Below are 27,932 nucleotides of genomic sequence, written 5' to 3' on the forward strand. Positions count from 1 at the left end.
TATTTTGTCATTTATAAGCTTCTTTAATGTTTTGTTCTTTTTCCATTTTTTGTGTTTGAATTGATTTTTCTGTGTTTTACGGGCCAGCCACATATTACCATGTTGGTGTGAATTTCTTGGATTAACATTTTCTAAATCTTAAACTTAAGCTGTTAGGTATTGAAAGGATTTTTTGATGGAGGGGAAGTGAAATCTAACGTTCAGTCAAAGAAATAAAGTATTTTCATTAAAAGCCCTCAGAAATATCTTAATTTGGCCTAATTTACCTCCAACAAGATTATGTGAAATTTGAAGAGGAAATATTACTCAAATCTGCGCTTGTCAACGGGGAGTCGTGGCTCAAAGAAACAAGCAATTTTCATTAGAAGCCCTCAACAATGTTGTTTAAATTGACCTCTGATAACAAGCCTACGGCCTGGAATTGCTTTATAGGACCCCGCTTTTCTTTAATTCATGGTTCTTTTTGCTTATATTTTATCCTTTATAAGCGTTTATTCATGTTTTGTTTTTTTAGATTTTTTTAGGTTAAATTGCTTTTTTGTGTTTTAAGGGCCAGCCTCATGCTGCTATGATGTCCTCAATTGCTAAGAGTCATCAGAAAAAACACTTATGGGGATTATTTCATTAAGTATAAATGATAAATTTTAGTGTAAACGCACATTTTTGCATGAAAATACCCGAAAAAAAATGCCATATGCGTGAAAAAGACTCTACTGATAAGAAATACGCTAAGAGCAACCTCTAGTATTATCTGATTATTTTCTTTAAAGGATCAATCAAGAAACAGATGTACTTCAAATGTAAGAAGATTTCAGTAATCGATTTTCCACCCTGGATGTCAGTTAGTGCAATCATATAGGAACACGCAATTCGTTTAATCATTCTAGTATGCACTAACTGGGGATTCTCCTTTTGTGAAATAGGTTATTTCGTAGAATTTGTTCTCTGAATTAAAATAATAGGAAAAGATTGCTGGTTCAGATATCTAGGGCTACATTCTATTGAGGAAGGATCCGTTTCGAATCCTAATGTGGAAAAAAATCATCAGAATATAAAGGCTCCCTGAGAAAAATGTCTTGAAAAAAACACCTTGAAAGAAAATGAAATCCCGAAAAAATCTCTTAAAGTACTATGTAACATCCCAAGTATACACCGTCATTACGTAAAATCAACGTGTTTGCCCCCTCCCCACCCCTCATTTACGACCGAGGATTCCCCGACTTGACTAGCGGACTCTAACAAGTCTTATTATGCAACAGTCAAAAGTAAAGAAAACCCACTACGCAATAAGTCCTGCTGGGTGGAATTGCTCGCTAGCCTCCCCCGGTGGTTAAGTTAGGAGTTTGGTGTAATTGGATGCTAGGGCCCCCCGTTGGAATTGGTTGTTAGGGCCTCCCAGTGAAATTGGATGCTAGGACCTCCCGTTGGAATTGGATATTAGGGCCCACAGTGAAATTGGACGCTAGGGCCCATGGTTAGATTAGGGGCCCGATAAAATTAGATGCTAGGCCCCCAATGGAATTGGATGCTAGGGGACCTGGTTGAACTGTTCACTAGGGTCCAGTGTCTTGAAGCTTCCCGCACTAGCGGGCCCTGAAGGTTTTTTAAGGTTCTTAGAAACTACTACATAACAACCAAAAGTGAGCAAACTCTATGACGTAACATGCACCTAAGTCTCTTAGAAAACATTCTCTATTAGGTAACAGACACCTGCATCTCTTAGAAAACCATCGTTTGCAGCATGTAAAATCTTTAAAGTTGATACAGATCTGCAAACATCCGTCGCTTGTCTGACAAAACTCCCAAATTAATTGAACACCTAAAATTCCTATCCCAGGCTATTATCGCCAACATTGTAGAAAACCCTCGTTTGTATCATCGACCATCTTTAACATTGATATAAATCTGCAAACATCCGTCGCTTGTCTGACAAAACTCCCAAATTAATTGAACACCTAAAATTCCTATCCCAGGCTATTATCGCCAACATTGTAGAAAACCCTCGTTTGTATCATCGACCATCTTTAACATTGATATAAATCTGCAAACATCCGTCGCTTGTCTGACAAAACTCCCAAATTAATTGAACACCTAAAATTCCTATCCCAGGCTATTATCGCCAACATTGTAGAAAACCCTCGTTTGTATCATCGACCATCTTTAACATTGATATAAATCTGCAAACATCCGTCGCTTGTCTGACAAAACTCCCAAATTAATTGAACACCTAAAATTCCTATCCCAGGCTATTATCGCCAACATTGTAGAAAACCCTCGTTTGTATCATCGACCATCTTTAACATTGATATAAATCTGCAAACATCCGTCGCTTGTCTGACAAAACTCCCAAATTAATTGAACACCTAAAATTCCTATCCCAGGCTTTTATCGCCAACATTATAGAAAACCCTCGTTTGTATCATCGACCATCTTTAACATTGATATAAATCTGCAAACATCCGTCGCTTGTCTGACAAAACTCCCAAATTAATTGAACACCTAAAATTCCTATCCCAGGCTTTTATCGCCAACATTATAGAAAACCCTCGTTTGTATCATCGACCATCTTTAACATTGATATAAATCTGCAAACATCCGTCGCTTGTCTGACAAAACTCCCAAATTAATTGAACACCTAAAATTCCTATCCCAGGCTTTTATCGCCAACATTATAGAAAACCCTCGTTTGTATCATCGACCATCTTTAACATTGATATAAATCTGCAAACATCCGTCGCTTGTCTGACAAAACTCCCAAATTAATTGAACACCTAAAATTCCTATCCCAGGCTTTTATCGCCAACATTATAGAAAACCCTCGTTTGTATCATCGACCATCTTTAACATTGATATAAATCTGCAAACATCCGTCGCTTGTCTGACAAAACTCCCAAATTAATTGAACACCTAAAATTCCTATCCCAGGCTTTTATCGCCAACATTATAGAAAACCCTCGTTTGTATCATCGACCATCTTTAACATTGATATAAATCTGCAAACATCCGTCGCTTGTCTGACAAAACTCCCAAATTAATTGAACACCTAAAATTCCTATCCCAGGCTTTTATCGCCAACATTATAGAAAACCCTCGTTTGTATCATCGACCATCTTTAACATTGATATAAATCTGCAAACATCCGTCGCTTGTCTGACAAAACTCCCAAATTAATTGAACACCTAAAATTCCTATCCCAGGCTTTTATCGCCAACATTATAGAAAACCCTCGTTTGTATCATCGACCATCTTTAACATTGATATAAATCTGCAAACATCCGTCGCTTGTCTGACAAAACTCCCAAATTAATTGAACACCTAAAATTCCTATCCCAGGCTTTTATCGCCAACATTATAGAAAACCCTCGTTTGTATCATCGACCATCTTTAACATTGATATAAATCTGCAAACATCCGTCGCTTGTCTGACAAAACTCCCAAATTAATTGAACACCTAAAATTCCTATCCCAGGCTATTATCGCCAACATTGTAGAAAACCCTCGTTTGTATCATCGACCATCTTTAACATTGATATAAATCTGCAAACATCCGTCGCTTGTCTGACAAAACTCCCAAATTAATTGAACACCTAAAATTCCTATCCCAGGCTTTTATCGCCAACATTGTAGAAAACCCTCGTTTGTATCATCGACCATCTTTAACATTGATATAAATCTGCAAACATCCGTCGCTTGTCTGACAAAACTCCCAAATTAATTGAACACCTAAAATTCCTATCCCAGGCTTTTATCGCCAACATTATAGAAAACCCTCGTTTGTATCATCGACCATCTTTAACATTGATATAAATCTGCAAACATCCGTCGCTTGTCTGACAAAACTCCCAAATTAATTGAACACCTAAAATTCCTATCCCAGGCTTTTATCGCCAACATTGTAGAAAACCCTCGTTTGTATCATCGACCATCTTTAACATTGATATAAATCTGCAAACATCCGTCGCTTGTCTGACAAAACTCCCAAATTAATTGAACACCTAAAATTCCTATCCCAGGCTTTTATCGCCAATATTGTAGAAAACCCTCGTTTGTATCATCGACCATCTTTAACATTGATATAAATCTGCAAACATCCGTCGCTTGTCTGACAAAACTCCCAAATTAATTGAACACCTAAAATTCCTATCCCAGGCTTTTATCGCCAACATTGTAGAAAACCCTCGTTTGTATCATCGACCATCTTTAACATTGATATAAATCTGCAAACATCCGTCGCTTGTCTGACAAAACTCCCAAATTAATTGAACACCTAAAATTCCTATCCCAGACTTTTATCGCCAACATTGTAGAAAACCCTCGTTTGTATCATCGACCATCTTTAACATTGATATAAATCTGTAAACATCCGTCGCTTGTCTGACAAAACTCCCAAATTAATTGAACACCTAAAATTCCTATCCCAGGCTTTTATCGCCAACATTGTAGAAAACCCTCGTTTGTATCATCGACCATCTTTAACATTGATATAAATCTGCAAACATCCGTCGCTTGTCTGACAAAACTCCCAAATTAATTGAACACCTAAAATTCCTATCCCAGGCTTTTATCGCCAACATTGTAGAAAACCCTCGTTTGTATCATCGACCATCTTTAACATTGATATAAATCTGCAAACATCCGTCGCTTGTCTGACAAAACTCCCAAATTAATTGAACACCTAAAATTCCTATCCCAGGCTTTTATCGCCAATATTGTAGAAAACCCTCGTTTGTATCATCGACCATCTTTAACATTGATATAAATCTGCAAACATCCGTCGCTTGTCTGACAAAACTCCCAAATTAATTGAACACCTAAAATTCCTATCCCAGGCTTTTATCGCCAATATTGTAGAAAACCCTCGTTTGTATCATCGACCATCTTTAACATTGATATAAATCTGCAAACATCCGTCGCTTGTCTGACAAAACTCCCAAATTAATTGAACACCTAAAATTCCTATCCCAGGCTTTTATCGCCAACATTGTAGAAAACCCTCGTTTGTATCATCGACCATCTTTAACATTGATATAAATCTGCAAACATCCGTCGCTTGTCTGACAAAACTCCCAAATTAATTGAACACCTAAAATTCCTATCCCAGGCTTTTATCGCCAACATTGTAGAAAACCCTCGTTTGTATCATCGACCATCTTTAACATTGATATAAATCTGCAAACATCCGTCGCTTGTCTGACAAAACTCCCAAATTAATTGAACACCTAAAATTCCTATCCCAGGCTTTTATCGCCAACATTATAGAAAACCCTCGTTTGTATCATCGACCATCTTTAACATTGATATAAATCTGCAAACATCCGTCGCTTGTCTGACAAAACTCCCAAATTAATTGAACACCTAAAATTCCTATCCCAGGCTTTTATCGCCAACATTATAGAAAACCCTCGTTTGTATCATCGACCATCTTTAACATTGATATAAATCTGCAAACATCCGTCGCTTGTCTGACAAAACTCCCAAATTAATTGAACACCTAAAATTCCTATCCCAGGCTATTATCGCCAACATTGTAGAAAACCCTCGTTTGTATCATCGACCATCTTTAACATTGATATAAATCTGCAAACATCCGTCGCTTGTCTGACAAAACTCCCAAATTAATTGAACACCTAAAATTCCTATCCCAGGCTTTTATCGCCAACATTGTAGAAAACCCTCGTTTGTATCATCGACCATCTTTAACATTGATATAAATCTGCAAACATCCGTCGCTTGTCTGACAAAACTCCCAAATTAATTGAACACCTAAAATTCCTATCCCAGGCTTTTATCGCCAACATTGTAGAAAACCCTCGTTTGTATCATCGACCATCTTTAACATTGATATAAATCTGCAAACATCCGTCGCTTGTCTGACAAAACTCCCAAATTAATTGAACACCTAAAATTCCTATCCCAGGCTTTTATCGCCAATATTGTAGAAAACCCTCGTTTGTATCATCGACCATCTTTAACATTGATATAAATCTGCAAACATCCGTCGCTTGTCTGACAAAACTCCCAAATTAATTGAACACCTAAAATTCCTATCCCAGGCTTTTATCGCCAACATTGTAGAAAACCCTCGTTTGTATCATCGACCATCTTTAACATTGATATAAATCTGCAAACATCCGTCGCTTGTCTGACAAAACTCCCAAATTAATTGAACACCTAAAATTCCTATCCCAGACTTTTATCGCCAACATTGTAGAAAACCCTCGTTTGTATCATCGACCATCTTTAACATTGATATAAATCTGTAAACATCCGTCGCTTGTCTGACAAAACTCCCAAATTAATTGAACACCTAAAATTCCTATCCCAGGCTTTTATCGCCAACATTGTAGAAAACCCTCGTTTGTATCATCGACCATCTTTAACATTGATATAAATCTGCAAACATCCGTCGCTTGTCTGACAAAACTCCCAAATTAATTGAACACCTAAAATTCCTATCCCAGGCTTTTATCGCCAACATTGTAGAAAACCCTCGTTTGTATCATCGACCATCTTTAACATTGATATAAATCTGCAAACATCCGTCGCTTGTCTGACAAAACTCCCAAATTAATTGAACACCTAAAATTCCTATCCCAGGCTTTTATCGCCAATATTGTAGAAAACCCTCGTTTGTATCATCGACCATCTTTAACATTGATATAAATCTGCAAACATCCGTCGCTTGTCTGACAAAACTCCCAAATTAATTGAACACCTAAAATTCCTATCCCAGGCTTTTATCGCCAATATTGTAGAAAACCCTCGTTTGTATCATCGACCATCTTTAACATTGATATAAATCTGCAAACATCCGTCGCTTGTCTGACAAAACTCCCAAATTAATTGAACACCTAAAATTCCTATCCCAGGCTTTTATCGCCAACATTGTAGAAAACCCTCGTTTGTATCATCGACCATCTTTAACATTGATATAAATCTGCAAACATCCGTCGCTTGTCTGACAAAACTCCCAAATTAATTGAACACCTAAAATTCCTATCCCAGGCTTTTATCGCCAACATTGTAGAAAACCCTCGTTTGTATCATCGACCATCTTTAACATTGATATAAATCTGCAAACATCCGTCGCTTGTCTGACAAAACTCCCAAATTAATTGAACACCTAAAATTCCTATCCCAGGCTTTTATCGCCAACATTGTAGAAAGCCCTCGTTTGTATCATCGACCATCTTTAACATTGATATGAATCTGCAAACATCCGTCGCTTGTCTGCCAAAACTCCCAAATTAATTGAACACCTAAAATTCCTATCCCAGACTTTTATCGCCAACATTGTAGAAAACCCTCGTTTGTATCATCGACCATCTTTAACATTGATATAAATCTGTAAACATCCGTCGCTTGTCTGACAAAACTCCCAAATTAATTGAACACCTAAAATTCCTATCCCAGGCTTTTATCGCCAACATTGTAGAAAACCCTCGTTTGTATCATCGACCATCTTTAACATTGATATAAATCTGCAAACATCCGTCGCTTGTCTGACAAAACTCCCAAATTAATTGAACACCTAAAATTCCTATCCCAGGCTTTTATCGCCAACATTGTAGAAAACCCTCGTTTGTATCATCGACCATCTTTAACATTGATATAAATCTGCAAACATCCGTCGCTTGTCTGACAAAACTCCCAAATTAATTGAACACCTAAAATTCCTATCCCAGGCTTTTATCGCCAACATTGTAGAAAGCCCTCGTTTGTATCATCGACCATCTTTAACATTGATATGAATCTGAAAACATCCGTCGCTTGTCTGCCAAAACTCCCAAATTAATTGAACACCTAAAATTCCTATCCCAGACTTTTATCGCCAACATTGTAGAAAACCCTCGTTTGTATCATCGACCATCTTTAACATTGATATAAATCTGCAAACATCCGTCGCTTGTCTGACAAAACTCCCAAATTAATTGAACACCTAAAATTCCTATCCCAGGCTTTTATCGCCAACATTGTAGAAAACCCTCGTTTGTATCATCGACCATCTTTAACATTGATATAAATCTGCAAACATCCGTCGCTTGTCTGACAAAACTCCCAAATTAATTGAACACCTAAAATTCCTATCCCAGGCTTTTATCGCCAACATTGTAGAAAACCCTCGTTTGTATCATCGACCATCTTTAACATTGATATAAATCTGCAAACATCCGTCGCTTGTCTGACAAAACTCCCAAATTAATTGAACACCTAAAATTCCTATCCCAGGCTTTTATCGCCAATATTGTAGAAAACCCTCGTTTGTATCATCGACCATCTTTAACATTGATATAAATCTGCAAACATCCGTCGCTTGTCTGACAAAACTCCCAAATTAATTGAACACCTAAAATTCCTATCCCAGGCTTTTATCGCCAACATTGTAGAAAACCCTCGTTTGTATCATCGACCATCTTTAACATTGATATAAATCTGCAAACATCCGTCGCTTGTCTGACAAAACTCCCAAATTAATTGAACACCTAAAATTCCTATCCCAGGCTTTTATCGCCAACATTGTAGAAAGCCCTCGTTTGTATCATCGACCATCTTTAACATTGATATGAATCTGCAAACATCCGTCGCTTGTCTGCCAAAACTCCCAAATTAATTGAACACCTAAAATTCCTATCCCAGACTTTTATCGCCAACATTGTAGAAAACCCTCGTTTGTATCATCGACCATCTTTAACATTGATATAAATCTGCAAACATCCGTCGCTTGTCTGACAAAACTCCCAAATTAATTGAACACCTAAAATTCCTATCCCAGGCTTTTATCGCCAACATTGTAGAAAACCCTCGTTTGTATCATCGACCATCTTTAACATTGATATAAATCTGCAAACATCCGTCGCTTGTCTGACAAAACTCCCAAATTAATTGAACACCTAAAATTCCTATCCCAGGCTTTTATCGCCAACATTGTAGAAAGCCCTCGTTTGTATCATCGACCATCTTTAACATTGATATGAATCTGAAAACATCCGTCGCTTGTCTGCCAAAACTCCCAAATTAATTGAACACCTAAAATTCCTATCCCAGACTTTTATCGCCAACATTGTAGAAAACCCTCGTTTGTATCATCGACCATCTTTAACATTGATATAAATCTGCAAACATCCGTCGCTTGTCTGACAAAACTCCCAAATTAATTGAACACCTAAAATTCCTATCCCAGGCTTTTATCGCCAACATTGTAGAAAACCCTCGTTTGTATCATCGACCATCTTTAACATTGATATAAATCTGCAAACATCCGTCGCTTGTCTGACAAAACTCCCAAATTAATTGAACACCTAAAATTCCTATCCCAGGCTTTTATCGCCAACATTGTAGAAAACCCTCGTTTGTATCATCGACCATCTTTAACATTGATATAAATCTGCAAACATCCGTCGCTTGTCTGACAAAACTCCCAAATTAATTGAACACCTAAAATTCCTATCCCAGGCTTTTATCGCCAACATTGTAGAAAACCCTCGTTTGTATCATCGACCATCTTTAACATTGATATAAATCTGCAAACATCCGTCGCTTGTCTGACAAAACTCCCAAATTAATTGAACACCTAAAATTCCTATCCCAGGCTTTTATCGCCAATATTGTAGAAAACCCTCGTTTGTATCATCGACCATCTTTAACATTGATATAAATCTGCAAACATCCGTCGCTTGTCTGACAAAACTCCCAAATTAATTGAACACCTAAAATTCCTATCCCAGGCTTTTATCGCCAACATTGTAGAAAGCCCTCGTTTGTATCATCGACCATCTTTAACATTGATATGAATCTGCAAACATCCGTCGCTTGTCTGCCAAAACTCCCAAATTAATTGAACACCTAAAATTCCTATCCCAGACTTTTATCGCCAACATTGTAGAAAACCCTCGTTTGTATCATCGACCATCTTTAACATTGATATAAATCTGTAAACATCCGTCGCTTGTCTGACAAAACTCCCAAATTAATTGAACACCTAAAATTCCTATCCCAGGCTTTTATCGCCAACATTGTAGAAAACCCTCGTTTGCTTCATCGACCATCTTTAACATCGATATAAATCTGCAAACATCCGTCGTTTGTCTGACGAAACTTCCAAATTAATTGAACACCTAAAATTCCTATCCCAGGTCGCCAGGGGGCTGTGAAGCCCTAGCCCCCAGTTTTTGAAAACAGAATAAGGATTCACAGGCGTGTGATTCTTCTTGCCCAATCACAGTATGCTCAGTTACAGGTAAATTGTTTAAACGGGTCCTTCACCGCAGAATGACTCGAAATTTTGATCATGGTGACAATCAGATGAGCTTTTGAGAAGGTCCTTGGAACCCAAAATGCAAGCACTGCTTTTTTCGTTATACTTGATCCCCAAGAAGAATCAAAGACAAGTTTCTTCATCTGTGCTATTGATATTGCTAAATCTTACAAAATTGTTCTGCATTCCTAGGCTATTTCGTTTCTTTTAAAGATCGGAGTAAGCACTTTCATTTGTGTATGGAATTAGTACCCGATTGCATCTATTCGTGTAAAGTTTGGGCAAGTTACCTTTCCTGTGCCAAATCATTTTCCTTTCGTCTGACGAGCTTTAGGCTTCAAAATTTGCCGATGATATTGCTCACACTAGGTCAAAAGAAATCGGACCCTCTATAGCGCTTTGAAAACAGAATAACTTGTTTTCTGGCCCAAACGTCTGCTAATGTCAAAGTTTCAGGTCGGTAACGCTGTTATTCCTGCTTCCGTTTCTAGAAGCAGAAATGAAGACATCATGGTCTCCCATTTAGTGCATCTATTAAAACTATATGATCGTTCTGTATTATTGTTCTGAAGGATGAGTTGAGAAAAACATAAGGATTACTTCCTAAGGTCAACCGTCAATTCGACCAAAAAAAGCTTTGGTGGAATTTTTGCCCATGTGTTTTCCTTGACCTAAGTCAGGTGATTTTTCTTCATGACAGAAAGTCAACAAATCCGTTCTATCTTCTTTCAATTCTGTAACTAATTCCTCCATATTCAAATGTGGACTAAACACCAAAGTCTCTAGGCGGCACGCAGTTTTTGAAATTTGCGAACACAAAAATTTTGAAGCGAAATTTTTGATCCAGTTTCTTAACCAATCAGATAAAATTATTGATTTTCCTTCAAGCAGGACCAGATTAACCGAAAGCTATTTTATTAGTTAAAAAATGATTTTATCGTTTTATTGATTGCTCTTGGGCCGAGTGCTTGCTTTTACTGTTTCGGATGCCATAGCGTTGATAGCGTATTTTTTTCTTGTGAAGAGTGTGTTTTTCCCCGTTTTTTCAAGATTTTACTTCAGTGTGAGACTTTTTTTGTGTATTCCAGAAGGAACAATAAACTATTATTATCATTCTGATGTGGACGCACTCGTGTCTTTACGCATGATCATTTAATAAAGTTTGTGAAATGACGGAGAAGTTTTCGATCTTTTATGTAAACGATTCAATCAAAATGTTGATTTCCCTCTTATCCCTCTTAGTGGTGTGAATTTAAGTTAAAAAAATTTGTGTTTGTATAAATATGATTCTATGTTTAGTTTGTTTTCATTGGTGCCAAGTAAATGCTCCCAATGTTTTGTATGTCTGTAGATCGTGTGTGTTTTTTCTCTTTTTCTCTAACGTACTCCTCTAGCGTGCATTTTTTATTGTATCTATATAGGGAACAATTACATATTTATTATTAGTGTTATTCTTATTGTTTTATTATATCATTCAAGAAAATTGATCATCATTAATTATTCTGCTGATTCTCCTCAACTAGGATACTTTTCGCTACCTATTTTCACAAAAATGGATAATCCAGATGGCAGTATATCATTTATTCAGGAAATTAGTTTTTATTTTAGTTCACTATAATCCATAAAGGTGGGAGCCACCAAGGAAACGCAGTAGCACTAAAATATTTTGAATGGTATGAAAGTGTATAATATATATAGAGGAGATAGCAATTGATTAATGCTATTTCTACATAGAATAGCAATGGGCTAAGAAGCATAATTCTTTGTTTTTTTTTATTTTTACTACAATAATTAAGTGTGTATTTTATGCTCACTAAAACACAAATTCTAAAACCAATACAAAAAAACTACAAGAAGTATTTAAGATAGAAAATTTTTTAAACCAGTTTCGTAACTAATAATACCTTAAAATAAGAACTTTAATCATTTTACAACACAAATGTAGTCAAATGGGAAATATTTTATATTGTTATCTATATTCTGCTGCCACATACAGAAGCTCAAACGCTTGTGAATACTTTTGCATTTAAGTAAGTCAAACCAAGACGAAAAAAATAGTTAAATAAATCAAAGGCGGATCCAGGATTTTGGGAGGGAGGAGTTGGTCCGTTGCAAAATATTCCCTTTCTAAATTAAGCCAAATTAATTCTAACCCGTCATACAATACGAAAGTACCCAGAGACGGAGTGCGTAGAATAGGAAGAAAGAAGAAGACATCACAACTATCAGAACAATTAATATAGAACATCTACAAACCATTTAACAACTTTTACATGCAAACAATTGTAAAAATCATTGTATAAGAAGAGGATACCATGGGTGAAAACTGATTTTAGGATTGTGTTTTGAAATACGTTTTGATAGAGCTATTGCTAGGTCGACTATTTTATAATTACCAGTTAATGCTGAATTTCGGGTCCACGGTGGTAAATGAAGTAAATATTTTACGAATTTAAATATATTGAAAGGAGTTTACGTTTATCTGTTCGTAAAAAAAACGTCCAAAATGGTGCTGTGTATAGCACTGCTGTTAAGTCATTTGCCTGTGGTTGTAATAACAGGTTCAAATATTAAGTAGAACATTAAGTGTCTTAAAGAAGACTAAAAAGTCGAAAATAATCAATTTGTTAAAAAAAATCGACTCGTTTTCAAAATGATCTAAAAAGTAGAAAATGATTTTTCTTTCTCAACATCTATGAATATAAGGGAAAACGAGGGGCATACAACGGATTGGGCTTTCCATAACTTGATTTTTTTTTACTCTTTTCCTTTTTTCCATTTATGCATTTATAATTAATATTAATTTGATGTCTCTGTTATGCAAAGCCCCGTGGGGTTTCCGCCTCTCTTTATCATTTATATTCCCAGTTGTGTAGAATTGTTTTTTATATTTTTAGTTGATTTTGAAAACGAGTAAAAAAAAATGTTTATTATTTATCCTTCTTTTTCTTTTGGGAGGGGTTTGTCTGTTCTAGATTACGAATATTATTGATACTATACTGTGTACAAGGCTAACTACAAAGCTAAATTTATAAAAACACTATCAATTTTATAAAAATTTATTGTCGTCTCCTATTTATACTATAGGCAAATCTATCAGTAACTCCTTCTACATTTATGACAGTATCACGATGAACAAAAAGAAATGTGTTTTGCGATTCTTTTTTTTCCGTTATTTTGTTTTCTATCCGCGTTTTCAATATTGTTACGCTACACTGACAGGTATGGTCATAAAGCAGGGAGGCATTACATGCTTTTTCTAGCTATAACTAATCCTGTACATATTCTACGAGTGGGAATTAGGCTTCCCCAGTCTTTTCTTCTGTTTTTAATACCAATAATATAAAATGCAAACACTTTTAGCAGTTCCTGATCATAGCAATGCCTCTAAATATTAGTAGCAGAACGGAATGCAACATTCCCCAGACATCCCGTTTTTAATACCTGTTTTAACTTTTAATACCCGTTTTTAGTACATTGTTTAAATACCTTTTTAATACGTTTTTAATACATTTTAATACCGTTTTTAATACCCGTTTTTAATACCCGTTTTTCCCGTTTTTGATACCAATAATATAAAAATGTTAACACTTGTGGCAGTTCCTGATTATAGCACTGCCTCTGAATATTAGAAGCAAATTGGAATACAACATTCCCCTGACCATCTAAGTTTTTTACTGTTTTAAAAAGTAGAGCTAAGAGAAAGAGTCATAATTTAGCGTAAAGAGCGGGGTGTTGATGAGGAAGCAGCCCCTTTCATATACGAAGTAATATCTGTTCGTTTTAAGTTTTAATGTCGCTCTTTACTTTCAGTTGAAAAAACATGTTTTTTTATTAAATATTTTATTTTTTAAACATGTTTATTGTAAGTGTTTTATTGTTTTTTAGAAGACGGCCCTTAGATATAGGGCCGAAATATTCAAATAGGTTTTGTTGGTTCACTGTCTTGGGAAAAAAGTCCTCATTATTCTCTCTTTTGTTGTTGAAGGTGAAATTTTTAAGAAATATTGAGGGTGGAAGATGAACTGAATCAGAATATAAGCAGGTTTGTAAAAGAATGTAATAGCTATATCTTAGGAATAGTTTGGGGTGGGATGTTGAATCTAACAGGGCCTGTTGTGATTACTACTTCTATTACAACTACTACTTCTAAAGCTTAGGCTACTACAATTGTTTTTACTACTGCTATTACTACTGCTATTAAAACTAAGGATATTAAGGTGAAAATTTTGGGATGCATAGCAACTGTATGAAACCAATTCGAAACACGCTATTCCCAAACAGGTTGTCAATCAGACGAATCAGAAATGCTTCAAGAACGGTTGACGGTATTTATTAAGCTTTTTTTTAAATTTAATCTATAGTAAAGACTGAATATCGGCTGAATATTCATTTTACAATGAAAAGTCCTTCATCCGCTAATGTAAGGTGATATAAGACAGTGGGTGTCAAATTGTTACGCCCGTAGTAAAAATGTTCCTCCGTGTATGACTCAGAAATACACAAATTCGTGTAGAAGAGCCCAAAAAAATAAAAAAGACATAGTTCAGAAAGAAGGGGTTTAGTCCAAATCTTACAAAATAAATTACACAAAACTAAAGTAATGTGTCGTGGTTTCAAAAGGTCGAATAAGAACGTGATGTTTCCTGACGAATAAATGCATTTTTATACACATTTTTCAATATGTTTTGTAAATGCCACAATAGTCTTAAATTTAATAAGCAGTTGTTACTAACAGGTAACAAGGGCATTGTCATAAGGGCAATTGTCATTCATTATATGAATTTGTGATGCGACTGGCCTAATTTTTTTCCTCTATTTAGAAGCTGTTAAATGAAAAGCTAAGAAATAACGTACAAACCGACATGCCTTTTTGTACAAATAGTGATTTGCACTTTTCTACTGGAACATTTTTTTTTGTATTGTTTGTCTGGGGATTTTTTTTTGTTTTTGTGGAATTAGGTGCCTGAGACCGAGTAAGTCGGGCTTTCAGTTCCAGTAGAAAATCCAGTTGATTTGCTACTGGCTTCAAGTATCTGCTGTAAATAAGGAGTGATGTCTTTAATAAGATAGATAAGATAGATGTTTTTATTTGACAAAACAAAAACAAAACACATAATATATTTGCTGCACCTGATAAGAAACCCCTCAGGGCTTGTTGGCAGCAGGTGGGAATCTTCTATCCTAGATACATATTTTATATTATTCTACATAATAATAATACTAAATCCACACATTAACAATAGCCATCATACTTACACAAAACACATACATAAATTTTAATCTTTTGTAAGGCAAAATCTTTTGGCTGTGGCCTTGAGGTTACCAGATGACTTGCATTGTATCATGACTGCTATTATATCCCATACTCAGGGAGTAAAATTTATCATAGGCACTGCAATAACGCTGCCTAAGTAAAGAGCGATTTGAGCACAATGTATTAATTATTTATTTTTTTTTTGGTTTTAGGCCAGGGCACTTCATATCGAAGGAGTTCTTGTAGATACTTCAAAAATGGCTTATTTGATTGGAATTTAAAAGAGCTAGTGCCCTTTTCAATGGTCCAAAGTGATTGGAGGGCAACTAAACCCCCTCTCACGCCCACCATTTCCCCAAAGACATTCAATCAAAATTTTGAGATAGCTATTTTGTTCAAAGAAGTTCAAAGGTCCGGAATTATGTCTTTGAGGATGACAATCCCCATACCCCTGAGTGCAAGGGTGTAAGTTATGCCCTTGGGGAACTCAAAAGCTCTAGTGCCCTAAAATTCAGCGTGAATGGAGGGTGGATACCCCCCCCCCCCCCACACACACACCTCGTATTCTCCCGAAGTACATCTGATAGAAATTTTGAGATGGCAATTTGTTGTCGTAAAAACTTTTAAAAAGGCTCATTCGATTTGAAATTGAAGGGACTAGCGCCTTTTTAAATAATAAAATATGACTAGAGGGCAACTAACAACCTACCACGCCCATCATTTCCCCAAACACATCCAATCAAATTTTGAGATATCCATTTCGTTCAGTGTAGTTAAAAAATCCCGAATATTATGTGTTTGAGGATGCCCCCTCCCCACAGACATGGGGCAAGGGTTGTAAGTTATGCCTTTGGGGCATATAAAATTTTAATAGAAACGGTGGTCTTATAAACTTCAGAGAGAACTCATTGGATAGGTAATTATAATTTCTAGTATCCTTTTTAATATTCAAAGTAATCGGAGGGCGGATACCCCCCACACTCAGTATTAAATACATCTGATAGATATTTTGCGATGACCATTTTGTCGTAGAAACTTCAAAAAAGATTCATTCGATTGGAAATTGAAAGGGTCTTTTTTAATAGTCAGAAGTGATTGGAGGGTAACAAGCCTTCTACCACGCACATTAATTCCCATAACGCATCTAATCAAAATTTTCAGATAGGTATTTTACTCAGCGTAGTTGAAAGGTCTGGAAATATATATGTTTGAAGATGATATCCCCCCTCCCAAAGTCCTCAGCACAAGGGTTGCAAGTTATGCCTCGAGGGTATGTAAGGTTTCTATAGAAAGGGTGGTCGTAACTGGAGGGGGCTCATTGGATTGGAAATCAGATGCTCTAGTTCCCTTTTTAAGAGACAAAGTGATCTGGGGCACTCGCTCTTCCTCCCCCACTTTCGTTTTATTTTCCAAAAATGCATCTAATATAAATTTTGAAATAGCTATTTGTTCAAAATAGTCCAAAGATCACATAATAAGGCCTTTCAGGAGGACAGAATCCTCCAGAGTATGGGGATAAGGGTTGTAAGTTATACCTCAGGGACATATTAGACGGATTGTCAAAAGGATGCAGCACAGGAAAAACTGAGTATACTAATTTGGAAAATTCAGGAAGTAATAAGGGAGATGATCGAAAAGGCAATATTTGCATGCTACTAATACTACTACAATTGTCACTAATACTACTACCCCATTTATAGCATTAAGGGGAAATTTGAACTAAATCAAAAGACGCTATGTGCATGCACATTGTCAAAATAATGTATCTCAAGAGTTGATTTGGGTATTAAGTTGGAACTTTCAGAGAATATATAAAGGGGAAGATCATCTCAACAAAAAGCAATATGTATACACAACTGATAATACTACTGCTACTGCTACACATACTACTACTATTACTACTACTACTACTTCCGTTGCAAGTACTCGTAGGGCTAAGAGCATTGAGATGAAAATTTCAAGAAGTATATTATCACACAGGTTATCAACTGGACATATCCACGATGAAAAAGCAATAGCTAATAATATTAAGTTGAAACTTCCAGGACTTGATGTGAGGAATGTTCAACTGACCAAAATGCAATAGGTTAATACTACTGCTGCTAGTAGTACAACCGCTATTTAATACTATTACTTGTAAAATTCATACTAATACTGTGACTACTATTATATAACAATGCCTAAGGGTATGAAGGTGAAATTAAATAATGACGAAGACCACACTGCCTTTCCATAATACAACAACAAAAGAGAGAATAATGAGGACTTTTTTCCCAAGACAGTGAACCAACAAAACCTATTTGAATATTTCGGCCCTATATCTAAGGGCCGTCTTCTATATCTAAGAGTCTTGGCTGAACTTTTCGTTAGGAAGTAATGATGCCAAGGCTATTTTAAAATAAAAAATGGATTTTTAACTGAGAACTTTTATTGTAAGTGTTTTATTGTTTTTTATTTTTTCTTTGCTGAAGACGGCCCTTAGATATAGGGCCGAAATATTAAAATAGGTTTTGTTGGTTCACTGTCTTGGGAAAAAAGTCCTCATTATTCTCTCTTTTATTGTTGAAGGTGAAATTTTTAAGAAATATTGATTGGGAAATATTGATTGTTTAAAGAAAAAACTGAAAAGATGTAAAATATTATTTTTTCCATGAAAAAGACTACGTCAATAAAAAAGAAACAGAAATTTATTTAAAAGAATTTTTCCCCAGAAATGTTTTTCAAAGAAAAGTAAAGAGCTCCATTAAGCCAAGAAATAGCAGAAATAAAGTAAAATAATCTTCCAAACTTAAAACTATCACAAATCCCTATCGATAAATAAATGAAACTCAAAACGAATAGAAATTACAATAAGTAGCCGTGTGAAACTCAAAACGAGCAAACATTTAAGAGGAGTAGGGCCGATAACCCCATGCCTTCTCAAGACCAGAACATAATTTGCGCTTTACTGAAGACAAAATACATTTTAAATGTTTTCACTTCTCTTACTTTCATAAACAAATAATTATCAAAAACTTTAAGGAATAAATATCAGTAAATGTCAATTAAAATGACAATCCAAGGTCATTTTTTTCAGTAAAGTTCAAAGTATGTTCTGGACTTGAGGAGGCATGGGGGTTATCAGCCCTAATCATGCCAATTTTTGCTCGTTTTGAGTTTGACTCGGCTATTTATTGTAATTTCCGTTGTTTTTGAGTTTCATTTATTTATTGATTGTGATCTGTGGTAGTTATATGCTCGAAAGATTATTTGACTTTATTTCTGCTCATTCTTGGCTTAATAAATCTCTTTACTTTTCTTTGAAAAAAATTATTTTGCGGAGATTTTTAAAAAAATTAATTATAACAAAAGAAGCTCTTGTCATTTTTCTAAATTGATGTGCTAGATTCGATGCTCCACGTGTATCATGACTATGGAGATCATTATCAATTGAAAAATATTTTCGAAAGAAGAGGGAAGTAAAGTATTAAGTTATTTATATGTGACAATGCTAACTTGATAATCTCTAGATTATCAAATTAGAAGACTTAGGAATCAGCCTAAAATTTGAGACTTACCGACTCAGCCGAAAATTTGGCTCTTCATTGCCTTTCCACGCTAAGTACTGAGTCGCAACTGTGAAGAAGACAACGAACACAGGAGGTACTACATTGTAACGCAACTGGTCATATAAGGTGACCACCTAACACCTAAAATTCCTATCCCAGGCTTTTATCGCCAACATTATAGAAAACCCTCGTTTGTATCATCGACCATCTTTAACATTGATATAAATCTGCAAACATCCGTCGCTTGTCTGACAAAACTCCCAAATTAATTGAACACCTAAAATTCCTATCCCAGGCTTTTATCGCCAACATTATAGAAAACCCTCGTTTGTATCATCGACCATCTTTAACATTGATATAAATCTGCAAACATCCGTCGCTTGTCTGACAAAACTCCCAAATTAATTGAACACCTAAAATTCCTATCCCAGGCTTTTATCGCCAACATTGTAGAAAGCCCTCGTTTGTATCATCGACCATCTTTAACATTGATATAAATCTGCAAACATCCGTCACTTGTCTGACAAAACTCCCAAATTAATTGAACACCTAAAATTCCTATCCCAGGCTATTATCGCCAACATTGTAGAAAACCCTCGTTTGTATCATCGACCATCTTTAACATTGATATAAATCTGCAAACATCCGTCGCTTGTCTGACAAAACTCCCAAATTAATTGAACACCTAAAATTCCTATCCCAGGCTTTTATCGCCAACATTATAGAAAACCCTCGTTTGTATCATCGACCATCTTTAACATTGATATGAATCTGCAAACATCCGTCGCTTGTCTGCCAAAACTCCCAAATTAATTGAACACCTAAAATTCCTATCCCAGACTTTTATCGCCAACATTGTAGAAAACCCTCGTTTGTATCATCGACCATCTTTAACATTGATATAAATCTGCAAACATCCGTCGCTTGTCTGACAAAACTCCCAAATTAATTGAACACCTAAAATTCCTATCCCAGGCTTTTATCGCCAACATTATAGAAAACCCTCGTTTGTATCATCGACCATCTTTAACATTGATATAAATCTGTAAACATCCGTCGCTTGTCTGACAAAACTCCCAAATTAATTGAACACCTAAAATTCCTATCCCAGGCTTTTATCGCCAACATTGTAGAAAACCCTCGTTTGTATCATCGACCATCTTTAACATTGATATAAATCTGCAAACATCCGTCGCTTGTCTGACAAAACTCCCAAATTAATTGAACACCTAAAATTCCTATCCCAGGCTTTTATCGCCAACATTATAGAAAACCCTCGTTTGTATCATCGACCATCTTTAACATTGATATGAATCTGCAAACATCCGTCGCTTGTCTGCCAAAACTCCCAAATTAATTGAACACCTAAAATTCCTATCCCAGACTTTTATCGCCAACATTGTAGAAAACCCTCGTTTGTATCATCGACCATCTTTAACATTGATATAAATCTGCAAACATCCGTCGCTTGTCTGACAAAACTCCCAAATTAATTGAACACCTAAAATTCCTATCCCAGGCTTTTATCGCCAACATTATAGAAAACCCTCGTTTGTATCATCGACCATCTTTAACATTGATATAAATCTGTAAACATCCGTCGCTTGTCTGACAAAACTCCCAAATTAATTGAACACCTAAAATTCCTATCCCAGGCTTTTATCGCCAACATTGTAGAAAACCCTCGTTTGTATCATCGACCATCTTTAACATTGATATAAATCTGCAAACATCCGTCGCTTGTCTGACAAAACTCCCAAATTAATTGAACACCTAAAATTCCTATCCCAGGCTTTTATCGCCAATATTGTAGAAAACCCTCGTTTGTATCATCGACCATCTTTAACATTGATATGAATCTGCAAACATCCGTCGCTTGTCTGCCAAAACTCCCAAATTAATTGAACACCTAAAATTCCTATCCCAGGCTTTTATCGCCAACATTGTAGAAAGCCCTCGTTTGTATCATCGACCATCTTTAACATTGATATAAATCTGCAAACATCCGTCGCTTGTCTGACAAAACTCCCAAATTAATTGAACACCTAAAATTCCTATCCCAGGCTTTTATCGCCAACATTGTAGAAAACCCTCGTTTGTATCATCGACCATCTTTAACATTGATATGAATCTGCAAACATCCGTCGCTTGTCTGACAAAACTCCCAAATTAATTGAACACCTAAAATTCCTATCCCAGGCTTTTATCGCCAATATTGTAGAAAACCCTCGTTTGTATCATCGACCATCTTTAACATTGATATAAATCTGCAAACATCCGTCGCTTGTCTGACAAAACTCCCAAATTAATTGAACACCTAAAATTCCTATCCCAGGCTTTTATCGCCAATATTGTAGAAAACCCTCGTTTGTATCATCGACCATCTTTAACATTGATATAAATCTGCAAACATCCGTCGCTTGTCTGACAAAACTCCCAAATTAATTGAACACCTAAAATTCCTATCCCAGGCTTTTATCGCCAACATTGTAGAAAACCCTCGTTTGTATCATCGACCATCTTTAACATTGATATAAATCTGCAAACATCCGTCGCTTGTCTGACAAAACTCCCAAATTAATTGAACACCTAAAATTCCTATCCCAGGCTTTTATCGCCAATATTGTAGAAAACCCTCGTTTGTATCATCGACCATCTTTAACATTGATATAAATCTGCAAACATCCGTCGCTTGTCTGACAAAACTCCCAAATTAATTGAACACCTAAAATTCCTATCCCAGGCTTTTATCGCCAACATTGTAGAAAACCCTCGTTTGTATCATCGACCATCTTTAACATTGATATAAATCTGCAAACATCCGTCGCTTGTCTGACAAAACTCCCAAATTAATTGAACACCTAAAATTCCTATCCCAGACTTTTATCGCCAACATTGTAGAAAACCCTCGTTTGTATCATCGACCATCTTTAACATTGATATAAATCTGCAAACATCCGTCGCTTGTCTGCCAAAACTCCCAAATTAATTGAACACCTAAAATTCCTATCCCAGACTTTTATCGCCAACATTGTAGAAAACCCTCGTTTGTATCATCGACCATCTTTAACATTGATATAAATCTGCCAACATCCGTCGCTTGTCTGCCAAAACTCCCAAATTAATTGAACACCTAAAATTCCTATCCCAGACTTTTATCGCCAACATTGTAGAAAACTCTCGTTTATATCATCGACCATCTTTAACATTGATATAAATCTGTAAACATCCGTCGCTTGTCTGACAAAACTCCCAAATTAATTGAACACCTAAAATTCCTATCCCAGACTTTTATCGCCAACATTGTAGAAAACCCTCGTTTGTATCATCGACCATCTTTAACATTGATATAAATCTGTAAACATCCGTCGCTTGTCTGACAAAACTCCCAAATTAATTGAACACCTAAAATTCCTATCCCAGGCTTTTATCGCCAACATTGTAGAAAACCCTCGTTTGCTTCATCGACCATCTTTAACATCGATATAAATCTGCAAACATCCGTCGTTTGTCTGACGAAACTTCCAAATTAATTGAACACCTAAAATTCCTATCCCAGGTCGCCAGGGGGCTGTGAAGCCCTAGCCCCCAGTTTTTGAAAACAGAATAAGGATTCACAGGCGTGTGATTCTTCTTGCCCAATCACAGTATGCTCAGTTACAGGTAAATTGTTTAAACGGGTCCTTCACCGCAGAATGACTCGAAATTTTGATCATGGTGACAATCAGATGAGCTTTTGAGAAGGTCCTTGGAACCCAAAATGCAAGCACTGCTTTTTTCGTTATACTTGATCCCCAAGAAGAATCAAAGACAAGTTTCTTCATCTGTGCTATTGATATTGCTAAATCTTACAAAATTGTTCTGCATTCCTAGGCCATTTTGTTTCTTTTAAAGATCGGAGTAAGCACTTTCATTTGTGTATGGAATTAGTACCCGATTGCATCTATTCGTGTAAAGTTTGGGCAAGTTACCTTTCCTGTGCCAAATCATTTTCCTTTCGTCTGACGAGCTTTAGGCTTCAAAATTTGCCGATGATATTGCTCACACTAGGTCAAAAGAAATCGGACCCTCTATAGCCTTTGAAAACAGAATAACTTGTTTTCTGGCCCAAACGTCTGCTAATGTCAAAGTTTCAGGTCGGTAACGCTGTTATTCCTGCTTCCGTTTCTAGAAGCAGAAATGAAGACATCATGGTCTCCCATTTAGTGCATCTATTAAAACTATATGATCGTTCTGTATTATTGTTCTGAAGGATGAGTTGAGAAAAACATAAGGATTACTTCCTAAGGTCAACCGTCAATTCGACCAAAAAAAGCTTTGGTGGACTTTTTGCCCATGTGTTTTCCTTGACCTAAGTCAGGTGATTTTTCTTCATGACAGAAAGTCAACAAATCCGTTCTATCTTCTTTCAATTCTGTAACTAATTCCTCCATATTCAAATGTGGACTAAACACCAAAGTCTCTAGGCGGCACGCAGTTTTTGAAATTTGTGAACACAAAAATTTTGAAGCGAAATTTTTGATTCAGTTTCTTAACCAATCAGATAAAATTATTGATTTTCCTTCAAGCAGGACCAGATTAACCGAAAGCTATTTTATTAGTTAAAAAATGATTTTAGCGTTTTATTGATTTCTCTTGGGCCGAGTGCTTGCTTCTACTGTTTCGGATGCCATAGCGTTGATAGCGTATGTTTTTCTTGTGAAGAGTGTGTTTTTCCCCGTTTTTCAAGATTTTACTTCAGTGTGAGACTTTTTTTTGTGTATTCCAAAAGGAACAATAAACTATTATTATCATTCTGATGTGGACGCACTCGTGTCTTTACGCATGATCATTTATTAAAGTTTGTGAAATGACGGAGAAGTTTTCGATCTTTTATGTAAACGATTCAATCAAAATGTTGATTTCCCTCTTAGTGGTGTGAATTTAAGTTAAAAAAAAATTGTGTTTGTATAAATATGATTCTATGTTTAGTTTGTTTTCATTGGTGCCAAGTAAATGCTCCCAATGTTTTGTATGTCTGTAGATCGTGTGTGTTTTTTCTCTTTTTCTCTAACGTACTCCTCTAGCGTGCATTTTTTATTGTATCTATATAGGGAACAATTACATATTTATTATTAGTGTTATTCTTATTGTTTTATTATATCATTCAAGAAAATTGATCATCATTAATTATTCTGCTGATTCCCCTCAACTAGGATACTTTTCGCTACCTATTTTTATAAAAATGGATAATCCAGATGGCAGTAATATCATTTATTCAGGAAATTAGTTTTTATTTTAGTTCACTATAATCCACAAAGGCGGGAGCCACCAAGGAAACGCAGTAGGACTAAAATATTTTGAATGGTATGAAAGTGTATAATATATATAGAGGAGATAGCAATTGATTAATGCTATTTCTACATAGAATAGCAATGGGCTAAGAAGCATAATTCTTTGTTTTTTTTATTTTTACTACAATAATTAAGTGTGTATTTTATGCTCACTAAAACACAAATTCTAAAACCAATACAAAAAAACTACAAGAAGTATTTAAGATAGAAAATTTTTTAAACCAGTTTCGTAACTAATAATACCTTAAAATAAGAACTTTAATCATTTTACAACACAAATGTAATCAAATGGGAAATATTTTATATTGTTATCTATATTTTGTGCCACATACAGAAGCTCAAACGCTAGTGAATACTTTTGCATTTAAGTAAGTCAAACCAAGACGAAAAAAATAGCTAAATAAATCAATGGCGGATCCAGGATTTTGGGAGGGAGGAGTTGGTCCGTTGCAAAATATTCCCTTTCTAAATTAAGCCAAATTAATTCTAACCCGTCATACAATACGAAAGTACCCAGAGACGGAGTGCGTAGAATAGGAGAAAGAAGAAGAGAGACATCACAACTATCAGAACAATTAATATAGAACATCTACAAACCATTTAACAACTTTTACATGCAAACAATTGTAAAAATCATTGTATAAGAAGAGGATACCATGGGTGAAAACTGATTTTAGGATTGTGTTTTGAAATACGTTTTGATAGAGCTATTGCTAGGTCGACTATTTTATAATTACCAGTTAATGCTGAATTTCGGGTCCACGGTGGTAAATGAAGTAAATATTTTACGAATTTAAATATATTGAAAGGAGTTTACGTTTATCTGTTCGTAAAAAAAAACGTCCAAAATGGTGCTGTGTATAGCACTGCTGTTAAGTCATTTGCCTGTGGTTGTGATAACAGGTTCAAATATTAAGTAGAACATTAAGTGTCTTAAAGAAGACTAAAAAGTCGAAAATAATCAATTTGTTAAAAAAAATCGACTCGTTTTCAAAATGATCTAAAAAGTAGAAAATGATTTTTCTTTCTCAACATCTATGAATATAAGGAAAAACGAGGGGCATACAACGGATTGGGCTTTCCATAACTTGATTTTTTTTTACTCTTTTCCTTTTTTCCATTTATGCATTTATAATTAATATTAATTTGATGTCTCTGTTATGCAAAGCCCCGTGGGGTTTCCGCCTCTCTTTATCATTTATATTCCCAGTTGTGTAGAATTGTTTTTTATATTTTTAGTTGATTTTGAAAACGAGAAAAAAAAATGTTTATTATTTATCCTTCTTTTTCTTTTGGGAGGAGTTTGTCTGTTCTAGATTACGAATATTATTGATACTATACTGTGTACAAGGCTAACTACAAAGCTAAATTTATAAAAACACTATCAATTTTATAAAATTTATTGTCGTCTCCTATTTATACTATAGGCAAATCTATCAGTAACTCCTTCTACATTTATGACAGTATCACGATGAACAAAAAGAAATGTGTTTTGCGATTCTTTTTTTTCCGTTATTTTGTTTTCTATCCGCGTTTTCAATATTGTTACGCTACACTGACAGGTATGGTCATAAAGCAGGGAGGCATTACATGCTTTTTCTAGCTATAACTAATCCTGTACATATTCTACGAGTGGGAATTAGGCTTCCCCAGTCTTTTCTTCTGTTTTTAATACCAATAATATAAAATGCAAACACTTTTAGCAGTTCCTGATCATAGCAATGCCTCTAAATATTAGTAGCAGAACGGAATGCAACATTCCCCAGACATCCCGTTTTTAATACCTGTTTTAACTTTTAATACCCGTTTTTAGTACATTGTTTAAATACCTTTTTAATACGTTTTTAATACATTTTAATACCGTTTTTAATACCCGTTTTTAATACCCGTTTTTCCCGTTTTTGATACCAATAATATAAAAATGTTAACACTTGTGGCAGTTCCTGATTATAGCACTGCCTCTGAATATTAGAAGCAAATTGGAATACAACATTCCCCTGACCATCTAAGTTTTTTACTGTTTTAAAAAGTAGAGCTAAGAGAAAGAGTCATAATTTAGCGTAAAGAGCGGGGTGTTGATGAGGAAGCAGCCCCTTTCATATACGAAGTAATATCTGTCCGTTTTAAGTTTTAATGTCGCTCTTTACTTTCAGTTGAAAAAACATGTTTTTTTATTAAATATTTTATTTTTTAAACATGTTTATTGTAAGTGTTTTATTGTTTTTTAGAAGACGGCCCTTAGATATAGGGCCGAAATATTCAAATAGGTTTTGTTGGTTCACTGTCTTGGGAAAAAAGTCCTCATTATTCTCTCTTTTGTTGTTGAAGGTGAAATTTTTAAGAAATATTGAGGGTGGAAGATGAACTGAATCAGAATATAAGCAGGTTTGTAAAAGAATGTAATAGCTATATCTTAGGAATAGTTTGGGGTGGGATGTTGAATCTAACAGGGCCTGTTGTGATTACTACTTCTATTACAACTACTACTTCTAAAGCTTAGGCTACTACAATTGTTTTTACTACTGCTATTACTACTGCTATTAAAACTAAGGATATTAAGGTGAAAATTTTGGGATGCATAGCAACTGTATGAAACCAATTCGAAACACGCTATTCCCAAACAGGTTGTCAATCAGACGAATCAGAAATGCTTCAAGAACGGTTGACGGTATTTATTAAGCTTTTTTTTAAATTTAATCTATAGTAAAGACTGAATATCGGCTGAATATTCATTTTACAATGAAAAGTCCTTCATCCGCTAATATAAGGTGATATAAGACAGTGGGTGTCAAATTGTTACGCCCGTAGTAAAAATGTTCCTCCGTGTATGACTCAGAAATACACAAATTCGTGTTGAAGAGCCCAAAGAAATGAAAAAGACATAGTTCAGAAAGAAGGGGTTTAGTCCAAATCTTACAAAATAAATTACACAAAACTAAAGCAACGTGTCGTGGTTACAAAAGGTCGAATAAGAACGTGATGTTTCCTGACGAATAAATGCATTTTTATACACATTTTTCAATATGTTTTGTATATGCCACAATAGTCTTAAATTTAATAATTGCTGAAAAAAGCAGTTGTTACTAACAGGTAACAAGGGCATTGTCATAAGGGCAATTGTCATTCATTATAATGAATTTGTGAGGCGACTGGCCTAATTTTTTTCCTCTATTTAGAAGCTGTTACATGAAAAGCTAGGAAAAAACGTGCAAATCGACAACATGCCTTTTTGTACAAATAGTGATTTGCACTTTTCTACTGGAACATTTTTTTTTTTTGTATTGTTTGTCTGGGGATTTTTTTGTGGAATTAGGTGCCTGAGACCGAGTAAGTCGGGCTTTCAGTTCCAGTAGAAAATCCAGTTGATTTGCTACTGGCTTCAAGTATCTGCTGTAAATAAGGAGTGATGTCTTTAATAAGATAGATAAGATAGATGTTTTTATTTGACAAAACAAAAACAAAACACATAATATATTTGCTGCACCTGATAAGAAAACCCCTCAGGGCTTGTTGGCAGCAGGTGGGAATCTTCTATCCTA

The 27,932-nt window shown here is 35.4% G+C and overlaps 1 protein-coding gene across 1 annotated transcript in view; it reads right to left on the reverse strand.

Moving 5' to 3' along the window:
* The window catches only part of LOC136036648 (uncharacterized), a 40,536-nt gene extending 13,019 nt beyond the window's left edge, over window positions 1-27,517 (reverse strand). Inside the window, exons 1-2 of the mRNA XM_065718946.1 lie at window positions 27,482-27,517; window positions 19,070-19,194 (exon numbers count right to left, since the gene is read on the reverse strand). Coding sequence (XP_065575018.1) covers window positions 19,070-19,194; window positions 27,482-27,517 — 161 coding nt within the window. The remainder of the gene's footprint in view (window positions 1-19,069; window positions 19,195-27,481) is intronic.
* Between the last annotated feature and the right edge of the window lie 415 nt (window positions 27,518-27,932).

This window comes from Artemia franciscana, chromosome 15, assembly GCF_032884065.1.
Source record: "Artemia franciscana chromosome 15, ASM3288406v1, whole genome shotgun sequence".
NCBI lineage: Eukaryota > Metazoa > Arthropoda > Branchiopoda > Anostraca > Artemiidae > Artemia > Artemia franciscana.